Source organism: Telopea speciosissima, chromosome 8 (assembly GCF_018873765.1).
Source record: "Telopea speciosissima isolate NSW1024214 ecotype Mountain lineage chromosome 8, Tspe_v1, whole genome shotgun sequence".
Classification (NCBI taxonomy): Eukaryota; Viridiplantae; Streptophyta; class Magnoliopsida; order Proteales; family Proteaceae; genus Telopea; species Telopea speciosissima.
In genome coordinates, this window is record NC_057923.1 from 53,060,935 (window position 1) to 53,073,170 (window position 12,236).

General features: G+C 38.0%; 1 protein-coding gene across 1 annotated transcript in view; it reads right to left on the reverse strand.

Annotated features, from left to right (window-relative positions):
- Positions 1-9,830: 9,830 nt before the first annotated feature.
- The window catches only part of LOC122671756 (probable methyltransferase PMT23), a 70,767-nt gene continuing 68,361 nt past the window's right edge, over positions 9,831-12,236 (reverse strand). The window contains exons 7-8 of the mRNA XM_043869167.1: positions 10,779-10,973; positions 9,831-10,203 (exon numbers count right to left, since the gene is read on the reverse strand). Coding sequence (XP_043725102.1) covers positions 9,999-10,203; positions 10,779-10,973 — 400 coding nt within the window. The 3' untranslated portion in view covers positions 9,831-9,998. The remainder of the gene's footprint in view (positions 10,204-10,778; positions 10,974-12,236) is intronic.

A 12,236-nucleotide genomic window follows, 5' to 3' on the forward strand; every position in this document is an offset into this window, starting at 1 on the left:
CCAATCTACCACATGGCAAATATTTGTGTTAAAACTTAACATTTTAACAGAGGCCTTTCTACCTAGCCACAATATTTCAACTATTTCCAATCTTCCACAAGGCAAATATTTGTGTCAACTTCATTTTGGCTAGAACTTAACATTTTAGCAAAGGCCTTTGGAATCTACTTGTCTATAAGATTCAGCTCTCTAGTCTACCACATGGCAAGTATTTGCTAAACTCCAATTGAGAAAGACTTTCTAGAAATAAAGGTTAATTTTGAAATTTAACACGTAGGCATTGTAAAATAATTGGAAATTGTCCAGTCACTTATGTCAGCTTATTGGCCCCAATTGTTCTCTAAATTAAGTAATTCATTAAGTTTTACTCAAAAGTAGGGATTAACGCCAAATTAGAGTTAAGGAGATCAATCTTGGAATCAAAAGGTTTTAAGATAAGTAGAACAAAGACGGAGTATATGGTGTGTAACTTTGTTATACTATGATGACTAATGTTGTGGTGCAAAATTGATGAGTGAGATTCTATAAAGTGATTATTTTAGGTATCTTGGTTCAATCATAAATAAAGAAAGTGATATAGAAGATGATTTTTCATAGAAAATTAAAATAAGATGGATAAAGTAGAGAGGTGCGTCCGGAGTATTATGTGATCGACGTATTTCTTTAAAACTTAAAGGAAAATTTTGTAGGACAATCATACAACCAACTATGATGTATGGTGCAGAATGTTGAGCAGTTAAGAAGCATCATACAGATAAACTCAGTGTGGCGGAGATGAGGATGTTGAGATTGATGAGTGGCAAAAACTACGAAGGATAAAGTAATGAATGGTCATATTAGAACTAGTTTGGGAGTAATTCAAATATATGATTAGTTACGAGAAAGTTGTTAGAGGTGGCATGACCATGTTCAATGGAGGCCTTTGCATGCTTCAGTATAGAGGATTTGATTCAATGAAGGAACTAAAAGAATCAGAAGCAGACATATAGCTTAGGCCTTATATCAAGATGACCTCGAATATAACTGATTGAAGGGCAAGGATCCATGTAGGGGACCCCATTTAGTTGGAACAAAGCTAAGTTGTTGCTGTTGTGGTTGTTGTATTAAGTTTCAATCAAAAAGTCAAAAAAAAAAAAATCTGATTAACATGGTGATTAATTTATTGGAAAGGTTTTCCCAAGATCTTATTTCTACAGAAATTCTGGCCTAACAAAATCATATATCTCTTCTATTCTACCCACTTATCCATTTCAATATCAACATCTCTTATGCTTACACACTCACACACACACATGGTAATATGATAGTACTCACTTCGTTGGCCACTTTTTATTGTTGTCAAGACTTCCAATTAGGCTTAGGAAGAATTTATTTTAGGCCATGGATGGGTTTAACGGGCAATGGGATACTTCTTGATGTGTTATTTGCTATATTGGACTTTAATTTTTTTTTTTTTTTGGTTGAATATTGGACTTTAATTAGTAGTAGTTAAGTGTTGGAGTTAGATTCGGATACTTATTAGCAAGTATAGAGTTATTTTTAAGTCTAGTTACTTTATTCTAAGTGTGTGATGGTTTACAAATTCTTATTATGGGGTTAGTTTAATATGAAAAATCTTCATTGTAATTTTTTTTTTCAATAGTTTATGAGATGTTATGCTCTAAATACGTGGATCATGTGTTATCTCTTCAATCCTGTTTACTTCTATTATTACTTCTTTCAAATCTGCAGTGCCTTTACCCAAAAAAATTATATATCTGCCAAAGCCAGACATAGGAGCATGTGAAATTACCACCCCAACTTGTAAAAAATAAAATCCCATCATCTATGTTGATACCCGTGCACGTGCTCTCATTGCCCCCCCCCACCCCAAACCAAATTGGTGCAGCGGCCACGCAACCCAGGCAGCGATCTCTTGCCCGATATAGTTTTAAGTGCAAATTGCGACATAAGGTCCTGTTATCTTGCTCTCTGAAACTCTGTCACAGTTTCTGAAGAACTCCAGGCGATTCTTATAGTTCAAGTTCTGCTACTTGCGCTCCTAGTAGTACCAGGGCTTAAGTTCTTAGATTGTGCAAGCCTACACAACTGACACAATAGACCATTCGACTAGAATTATGTGCTATTCTGAACTTTTTGTCCAGAGTTATAAGTTTTTCTCTATATTCTGATTTGTATTCCCTGTTCTGCGATCTGGCCTGAACAAGTCTCTATTGGACTTTTCTTGTCTGAGATTAGTCTTTATTATTATTTGCTATGAAGGCCAAACCTAAGATCTTCATCAACTTGATACTTCCAGTGAAAGATGATATTTACATAATCGAAGAAGGTATGTGAGAGACACGAGACCTACCTTTATAGACTTTAGGCAGTATCATAGAAAGGCATTGAAAAACTTCAATCATAAAGGTGAAATTAAACTTAGGCTGTGTTTGGTATGCATTATTGGAATGTATTCTAGGTCGATTTCACATTCTTTGACGACATAGAAGGCATTTCCAGAATGCATATCAAATGCAGCCTTAAAAAACGACGACGAGCAGAAGATGAGTTGAACACGGAGTTCCTTCGAGATGAAAATCCTCAAGAGAAGAAAACGATTGAAATTGAAGATAAATTAAAGGATGATTCGATTGAAGTTGAGTAATCTCCCATCAGGGCATAAAGTCTCAATAATATGACCAATACGTATCGGAAACACGGTGCCCGATACAATACAGGTAAGAAACGATACAGAAAATGAAAAATTACCCGTCTCGGGTTATTAACCCCAGATAAAACCCTCCCCAAGACCTTGTGTCCCCTGTTTCTGCAAGTAATGTATTACTAAAGTCACTGCCACCGACTGGTAGCAGTAGCAGCAGCAGTCACCGCCATAGACCACCACATAGCCGCCACCACCGTCGTCCAGTGGCAGCAGCAACCACCACTGCCAGATAAGAACTAACCTGCAACGAGGCAGCGGCAGCAATCTCTCTCTCTCTCTTGTGATTAAAGGAACTGGTGACAACCACTTACCGGTTATAATGATGATGACTTGCCAAAAGCATGGTTCATAATCTTGGGATCGGTGTATCGAATAGGTCTCAACCAATACCGGTCCAATCCAAGACTGATACCTCAAACCATGGCCAAGAGTGACTTGAAAACATGCTGCACAATTGCTATACATATCACATATGGCGCTCTTCTAGGTGGGTGCATGTTAGCATAACCCCAATCACAAACAAGTGCATATCTTTCATCAATTCTTTGAAGAAAAAAACAAAGGTCTTTATTACTAATTTACTATATAAAGTGGGTTGACAAAACTAGGCGTGGACCATGTGTTCAGAATTTGACAAATAATTAGGGTATCATAGAGAATTCTTATACACAAAAATTGGCTCCTCACTGGATCAGACTACCTCACGCCCTGTGGTCGAACCTAATTACTGTTTATTTATTATCCTTCAAAACAATATTTTGTATATAACCTAAGCAAATCTATATGTTTTTGAAGAATTTCCATGCCCACAACGACCCAATTGCAAGAGTGGTGCACTATCAACTGAGCTATATCCTGCCGAGCCAAGTAGAGCATGCATGAATGAGTCAGATGCTTCTACTATTTTTCCCCTGGTGCAACTGAGCTATCCTGGACTTAAACTAGTGTATCTTGTGCCCTCCCAATTCACTGACATATACTGATACTTGACACCTTGTCTCCCAAGAGAACTTTGTTGATAAATTGAGATCCCCACAGAGATCGAATGCTTAGATTTCATTCTCCTCCAACAATTATTTGATAACAAGGATCTGAGGGTCACTAATTTTGTACATGTTCATGAAAAGTGATACAATCAATAGTTTAAGACTTCCTAATTGGACCTTAGACAACTTTATTTTGGGCCATGGATGGGTTCTATAGGTTTCAGGATACTTTTTATGGACTTTATTATATGAAAGATTAGGAGTCCTTTTATAAGTTAGTTTAAGAAATTTATTATACATATGTACACTCCCATCAGTTAGACATGATTGGCAGTAGAAATTAACTTTTTTTCAAGAGCTTTTAAACTGTTGAGCTTGAATACGTGGCTGACGGCTCCTCTCTTGCTGTTTTCTTTTCTCTTCTATTTCTTCTAGCTATGAATATCACTATTATTAGATGCTATATTTCCTCACCTTTTTTTTTTTTTTTTTTGCTGAATATCTTCTTCTATTTATTATACATAGTACGGAATGAACGTATTTGAGCGGATTTGAGAGTGGCCCTGATCAATGATAAGCTTCGAGAGGGTCGTTCAAGGTGGTATGGTCATATTCAACGGAGGCCTAGGGATGCCTCAGTAAGGAGTGAGATGATTCTGATTGAAGGAGAAAAAAGAGCTAGGGGTAGGCCTAAAATGACCATAGGAGAAGTGATGAGGAAGGACATGCATAGTCTAGGTCTTGTACCAAGTATGACCTCAGATAGAGCCTATTGGAGGGTAAGGATCCATGTACCAGATCCCATTTAGCTGAGATTCTCCTGATGTGTTGGGTTGTGCCTCTTTCCTATTACTGTCTTTCATCTGTCACATTGCACCTTTCATTTTTCTATCTATTTCCTTCTCTCTTTTTTTCATTTTCGATTTTTTCGTTTTTCTTCTCTTTCCCCATCCCTATTTTCCCATCTTGTCTTTCCCTTTTTTGGTTAAAACTCAATTTTCCTTACTTTGTTTTGTTTGGATCCATGTAGCCGACCCCATTAAGTTGTATCTACTACTTTCTACTTAATTTTTTCCCATTGATCTGTTAAACTAAGTACTTTCTTGCCGATTCAAATTTTCACTTCAGATCTAATCATCTTTATTCCATTGACATTATTAGAGATCAGTTTATCAATTCTGATCCTTAGATTCTGTAGAGATTCCTTACTTCTTGACTACAGCATACTTATAAAGCAACCTGGATTCATATATTTTACTGCCTCTAATTTTCAAGATTCTTATATTGATTACTAGATCTGCTAAAACCTTACATTGGACCAGGTTTTCTGCTTGAGCTGTCCATTAAGTTGAAAGACAATGAATTTCTCCTATTTCTGTCCCTTTTATGCTCTATCGATCCTGGGCTGTTAGTGCAGTTCTGCAGCCTTTTGTTTTTCTAGATTTCGTCTAGAAGTATGAACTGCATTAATTCTACTCCATAAATCATCACAATCATTTCTTCAAGCTTAATAATATAATCCCACAGCATAATCCATAAAAGCCTCTCAATTTATTCCACCCCTGCTTTATTCCTATTATGTCTCTTCAATCTGTCTAGTGGAATATTCAAGCAAGAGTGCAAGACAATGAAACCTCATTTTACAATACAATTATAGTGAAAAATATTTAACTCATTATGAGAGAAATTTAATTTCCTTTAACAATTGTTTGTGACCGGAGTACATCATCTCTTAGAACATACTATCACAGTGCAACACAGAGAAAAACTAAAATTGATGATTTACTGTGGATGCTACAAAAAGATGCCACGGCCAACTGAATCTGCAGCTTTCAAGATTATTGATCATCTATAAACAAACAAGGCAGGACGCATGGTATACATGCAGGTACCATCCGAGGGGTCCGTCTGAGAAAAGGCCATGTTGTACTGTACACCTGTAATTGTTCTATATGAATGACATTTGAACTACAAGATCTCCTATGATGACTCATCAAATTGTGGGTTTCCCTTACTTGCATAGCCCAGTGATGTTCAATGTACAAACAATAACTAGCACCCAAGTTCAGAAATGTACCCTGCGGTACATTAGTCGTGGCTGTCACGATAAGAGGGTTTGTTCCTATCATATTATGAGTTAGTTTAGTTAGTAGTTGAGTCTTAAGTTAACTCTGGTTTGAGTCTCATTTTATTTCCTATTGTAACTGTACTTTGACTCTTAGTAGAATTCCTACTAAGAATCCGATTACTCTGATATACTAAGTTGAGTCTATCATGGTTCTCAGCAATTGTCATCTCTCCTCTCTTCTCTATTCACAATCGCATATACTGGTTTCAGGTCCGGGTTTTGTATGGTATCAGATATGTAACCACTACCTGATTCTACTTGACATCTGTTTTGAGAGCTATGAAGAAGAAGAAGAAGAAGAAAATTAATTCTCCCTTTGATTTCTTCTTCTTCTAGTTGAGGGAAAAAAAACCCCAAAAAAATAGGGTTTTCTTGCTTTTTTAATGACGATTGATCCCTTGCGGCTGATATAGATCTCCCTATGGCCTGTGGATGTGCTGTTGTTGTTTACTTGCTGAATCATACCTGAAGATTGATGCTACTTGCTGAATGAACTAGGGTTTTGTGAATTCTACTTGCTGCCGAACAAGGGTTATCTAGGTTATCTAGCTGATCGAAGATTTATTCTCTGCTAATCGATATCCTCCAGCAACCACTGATTGAAGAACTGATGGTGGTTGCTGGTTTCAAATATGCCTTCAATTTGCTGCTAACATTGGTTAGTGTTTTTGCTAACGTTGCAATTTTGATCTGATTCCTTTGATTGCTAGTTGGGACTGTTAGGGTGGGAGATCAGCAACGTACTCCCGCAATCTCACCTCGATTAGATTGCTGTCGAGTGGTTTCTCTCACAAAGGTGAGGAACCTACTCCCGCAACCTTCTTGGATTTCTTCTGCCAACGCAAGTCCAGAATACCGTCTTGGATTTCTTCACTGTCGGTATCAAATGCTGCTGTTTCCCTTGGTTATCGCCCCCTTGGTATCGTGAGGAAGAAGACTTACTCTTCATAGAAGAAGAGAACCACTCCAGCAATTTGTGGTTTTGTTTTAAGAGTCCTTATTCTTATATTCTTAAAATAACCTCCACTTTTCATTTAGTAAGATTTGTCCCCTAATTTGTGTCTATTCCTAGTTTGTCCCCACTTAATAAATTGTAATTCCATCTGTGTTCTTTCTCCTTTGATCTACTAATTTTACCCCTCCGTTGGTTTTGGCTTGGCTTATAATTGGATTTCACCTAAAATACGGTAATGCCACTCCCCATTGAGAACTTGATATATTTACAAAACAGCAACCATCTCTTGTTATTGACATATTTTGAGTATTCTCTTGCTTGAGTGGACCCGTAAGTATGGCCAGTATTTTCAGAATCGTCATTGCTCTGTATATTTGCAAATTTCTTGCTTTAGTGGCCCCAGATCGAATCAGTTTGGGGTTGCAATTTTTTGAAAATCGGTACTTGCATGGAGTGATGGTTGTTGAACGGATCTTATTAGCGGTGGCAGCTCTTGATTATGGATTTATATGAATGCTTAAACTTTGTGATGTTGGTTATTGCTGCCATATTCTTGATTCAGATTGAAGGAACTAAAAGAGCCAGGGGCAGACCCAAAATGACCTTAGGAGAAGTGGTGAGGAAAGACATGCATAGCTTAGGGCTTGTTTTAAATATGACCTCAAATAGAGCTGATTGGAGGGCAAGGATCTATGTAGCCGACCCCATTTAGTCAGGATAAGACTGAGTTGTTGCTGTTGTAATTATCCACTTGTAATGTTACACGTGAGGAGGGAGATTGCAGATTATTATTATTATCTGTTAAGTCATCAGCTGAAGATTATTATTTATTTGCTGATATCATCTGCTTGTGTCCTCGGTAACAATTTTACCTTATGAGGATAATTATTTGTGGTATTCAGCAACAATGCAATTTATCAGTGGTCCACTAAAACCTAATGATTTCTGGTTCACAGCAACTTTACGCTGTCCTGTTCACAGCAACCTTATGTTATCTGGTTCACAACAACCTTATATTGTCTGGTTTACAGCAACCTTATGCTGAGTTATTTAGTCTCCAACAACCTGATGCTGCACAGTTACCTGTTTCGCAGCTACCTATGCTGCAATTTTCATTTGTGACCTCTATTTGGGGCTCATAAGTGCATCGCTATTCGCAATTTTATTTGTCTTCTTTGTGAAGATTACTACTTACGACTTGCCTTCTTTGAGAAGGGCTTATGATGTTGTTGTTGTTGCCGTTATATGTCTTCTTTGTGAAGATTACCACTTACTACTTGCCTTCTTTGAGAAGGGCTTATGATGTTGTTGTGATATTTTTGGATTGTGATTGGTGTTTTCTCTTGCTTATGTTTGTTCTTTGCTGGCTAAATTTATTTGACACGAATATTTTTCTCTAGTATTGATGCTGATGATTGAGGTTCTTATAATTTGCTACCAGACTGAAGTTCTCCCCGTGCTCATTGGTGTCTACGACTGCAATATATGTTCAAGACTGGTGCTGCTTTTAATAACTATTTTTTGTTCCAAGCTGGAGCCTTTTGATAGATATATGTACTCCAGCTTGGGGGGGGAGTGTTAAGATATGTACCCTAAGGTACATTAGTTTTAGTGGCTGTCACAATAAAGGGGTTTGTCCCTATTGTATTATGAGTTAGTTCAGTTAGTAGTTAAGTCTCAGGTTGAGTCTAGTTTAAGTCTTCTTTTATTTCCTGTTGTAACTATACTTTTAAGTCTAAGTAGAATTCCTACTAAAAGTCTGTTTACTCTCCTATAAATAGAACAAAGCATCACACGATAGACTAAGTTGAGTCTATCGTGGTTCTCAGCAATTCTCTTCTCTCCTCTCTCTTCACAATCACAGGTACTGGTTTCAGGTCCTGGTTTCATTACAACCCAAAACTAAGACCATAATTCATCAAGTATGATGCAGAGCTGAGAGTGTATTCAAGGAAGAAAAAGAAGGCGGCTGCTGCCCAGCAGCAGGCCACGATTCTAATGGGTTGTTCAATGTTTTAATTTTGAGTCTTGTAACAAACCAATGAACCTGTTGGTTCAGTTGGTCTAGTTTAAGTTAAGTTGTGGTCCCATATTTTAGTTAGGCCAAATCTTTTAATTTATTTAAGTCAGTCTCACATCATCTCTGGTTGATAGTGTCTTGTAACCCAAGTAAAGGGTCAAGAATGGCAGTTTATAATTTTGAGACTTTCCAATTTTGATCCCTTATTATTTCTTTCTTTATTGCAATATATAAAAGCAACCCAGGAGGCCATACCAGGCCACGATTTTACTCTCTACTATTGCTGCCAAGCTTGTTGTGCTTCTGTTGAAGTGTTTCCTTGGTGTTTGATCCATGGAGGAAGGAGCGGGTGTATGATCTGGCTGACTTCTTGCCGTGGGAAGCCCAGGAGGTCACTTTTAGTTTCTGTTCTCTGTCCTCTACAAGCTATCAAGCCATTAGAAGCCTCACCCACACAACCGAGACACTCTGTTGCTGTTCAGACCATTATTCTCAGGTTTTTTTTTTCTATTTTGAACCTAACCTTCTAATTCAATCACCCCCTCTTTCTGCCCAACCTACCCATCACCTTCAATTTTTTTAGCACACTTCCCCTTCCTAAGACCTCCACTCGATTCCAATTTCAGCCCATTCTACCAAGCAGATTGACTGCTACAAGAAAAGCCTTCAAAAACCCAGTTTTCTGCCCTCTTATTGAAATTGGCAGAGGGTAAACCTGATACAGCATTGATTTTGTTTAAACCCTTGAATTCCTTACTGTCTCAGACCTATTCCCTCACTTTAAACCTAACCCTAGACCATTGCGTTAACCTACCCAACCATTCAAGGCATATCCCCATCGGGCTGAACCATATCCTAGATTTCAGATCCTGTTTTGGGACTGATTGAACCTTCAAACCTGTTCTACATGAAAGTACCATCAACATTTCCAGATCTGACCAACAGCTTCACATGTATGCAAGCATACACATGCACATGTTGCCATAACACATGTCGTAAATGCCCCATTCATAAAACTGAAACTTTGTATCTTAACAAGCAAAATAATGAAATTGAAATCACGGAGCTACATAAACTAGGCCAACTAATTGTTTCTAAAATTAATAAAAGAATAGAGAGTAACAACTAACAGTTTCTAACATTAATAAAAGAATAGAGACCAAGTGCAAGATTGTACAAGGGGGAAAAATAGGCACCTCCACTCATGTTTTGGCTCCGCTAACCGTGGGACGCCAAAAACCTTTTCTACCAACAAGGAATTGATCCTTATGTATGGCAGTCTCCCAGTGCAGCGACTGAAAAATGGGATTCAGCTTGTCAATCATTTCCATGTTTTCTTGCACTAAAATCCATCCACCTGGTCTCAATATCCGATCCATCTCTGCTGCCACGACTACAATGTCACACCTGACCCAAAAAGAAACAACATTTCAGGTCCCAAGATGGAAGAGTACAAGGTTAACAAATAGTGCAAACCATTGACAAATTTTATACTCAAATTCATTCATATACCCCCCCCCCCATTGTATTGGCATTATGCCTTGTATTTAGAGCTGTCCATTTCTTTTAAGTTCTATTTTTTCACTGGATTTTCAAATATATATATTTACTTGGGCAACTCCATTTGGACTGGACATACGAGCAGGGGACCTTGGATCTACCTGTCCACAAAAATTTCAGCCCTATCCAACCTGTCACATGGTAGAATTGGGCTGCTCAGGAAGGAATTTAGGTGGATCATCCACAAACAACTCTCCCATTTTCAACTCAGAAATGGCCAACAAATGAAATTCTTTATTTTTCATGTGCCATGGGTCTTATAGACTGAATTGTACAACATAGAGGGTAGTATGACCAACATGGAAACCTTCTGGGGGTGCAAACTAGGCTACCACAAGGTATATCCCATGGTCAAACGGTCTTAGCTCATGTCATATCTTGATATACAACAATTACGGATACAGAAAAAATATTGGTTATACCTCTGAGTTAGGTTACCAAATAAGTAACTGGAGTGCAGGAGATCATAAGTTCGAGGATATGTATTAAAAGCCTCACACCAATCATGATAAATTCCAATCAGCCCTCTGTCAAAAATTACAGCAAGAGTATCTGCCCCATTGATGGGTACTACATTCATTACCCAAAGAGGTTGGTCAATAAGTGCTGCAGCGAATCTGCAAGTAACAGCAACTCATTATCAAGACCTGGGGAGGGCGAAAAGTTTTTTCTCAAAGGACTTCCAGTAATATAAAGTTAGCATAAGCAATGGATAGAACTAAGAAGTTAAAAATTAATCACTGGGTATTGCACACATAAACTTTGGATTTCACAATGCAACTTGTCATACATATGGTTACATATGATTTAGCAAAAGCATCTAACAGGTTCACATAACAGAAGTGGAGATCAAGAAGCATCTATCATAAAGTTCTAAAAACTTCTTTGGTTGTGTGAGTTCAGTGAACTTGATTGGACATTTTGTAAATTCTGGAAGCAGGCCTACCAAATACAATAGATTTTTTCCATCAGAAAAAAGCAGCTGCTAGATGAAATTTCATGAACTCCTTGGTGTTCCACATCATGTAAATTTTCAACACGTCTGGCCCTTTCATCAACATGCAGAAATTCAAGATTCTCTTAGGTGACATATTTAATAGGATAATTTTTAAAACAAAAAAGAGGGCGTACCCCCAGTGCACAAGGCTCCCGCCACCGCGGGGTCTGGGGAGGGTCATAATGTACGCAGCCTTACCCCTGCTTTCACAATGGCACATAACATTTTTTCAGCCCAGAGAATGTTCTTTGGAAAACTTTGTTGTAGAATGGCATCGAAAATGGCAAGTGGATTTTGTGATTGACAAGCAGCATCATAGTACTGCTCACATTTCTAGCTTTAGAAGAATCAGGGTGCAATTTAAATTGAAAAATGAGTAGAAACAACAAAATAGTTACAATTGGTGGCAAAGAGATAGATCGTAGAAACCAATTAAACACCCTTGATCCCTTCATGGTAAGGATGAAAAGAATAAAGGGTGTTCCTGCAACATTACACTCATATCAATGAAATAGAGCTGATTCGAAAGTGCTGCTCAATGAACAGAGTTGAAACAGTAACAAAAGAACCGCATTTCTTAAGGGATAATTACTTTCTCTAATGCCTAATAATTTATATAAACTTAATCAAAATCCAACAAAAACATCAACTAGAATGTCAGCCAGAGAGACGACAACTGCTGTTAGAGAGAGGGAGAGAAGGAGAGAGACTGGGAATGGGAAACAAAGTCGCAGGGATACAAAGGAGAGCAGGAGAGTTGGAGAGAGACAGACAGGGTAAGAGAAAGAAAAGGACGGTTGGAGAGCTTTGATGGCTTTCGTCGGAGAGAGAGAGAGAGGGAAGGAGATGGCAATGAAGGGTAGTATCTGGTCTGTCCTTCATT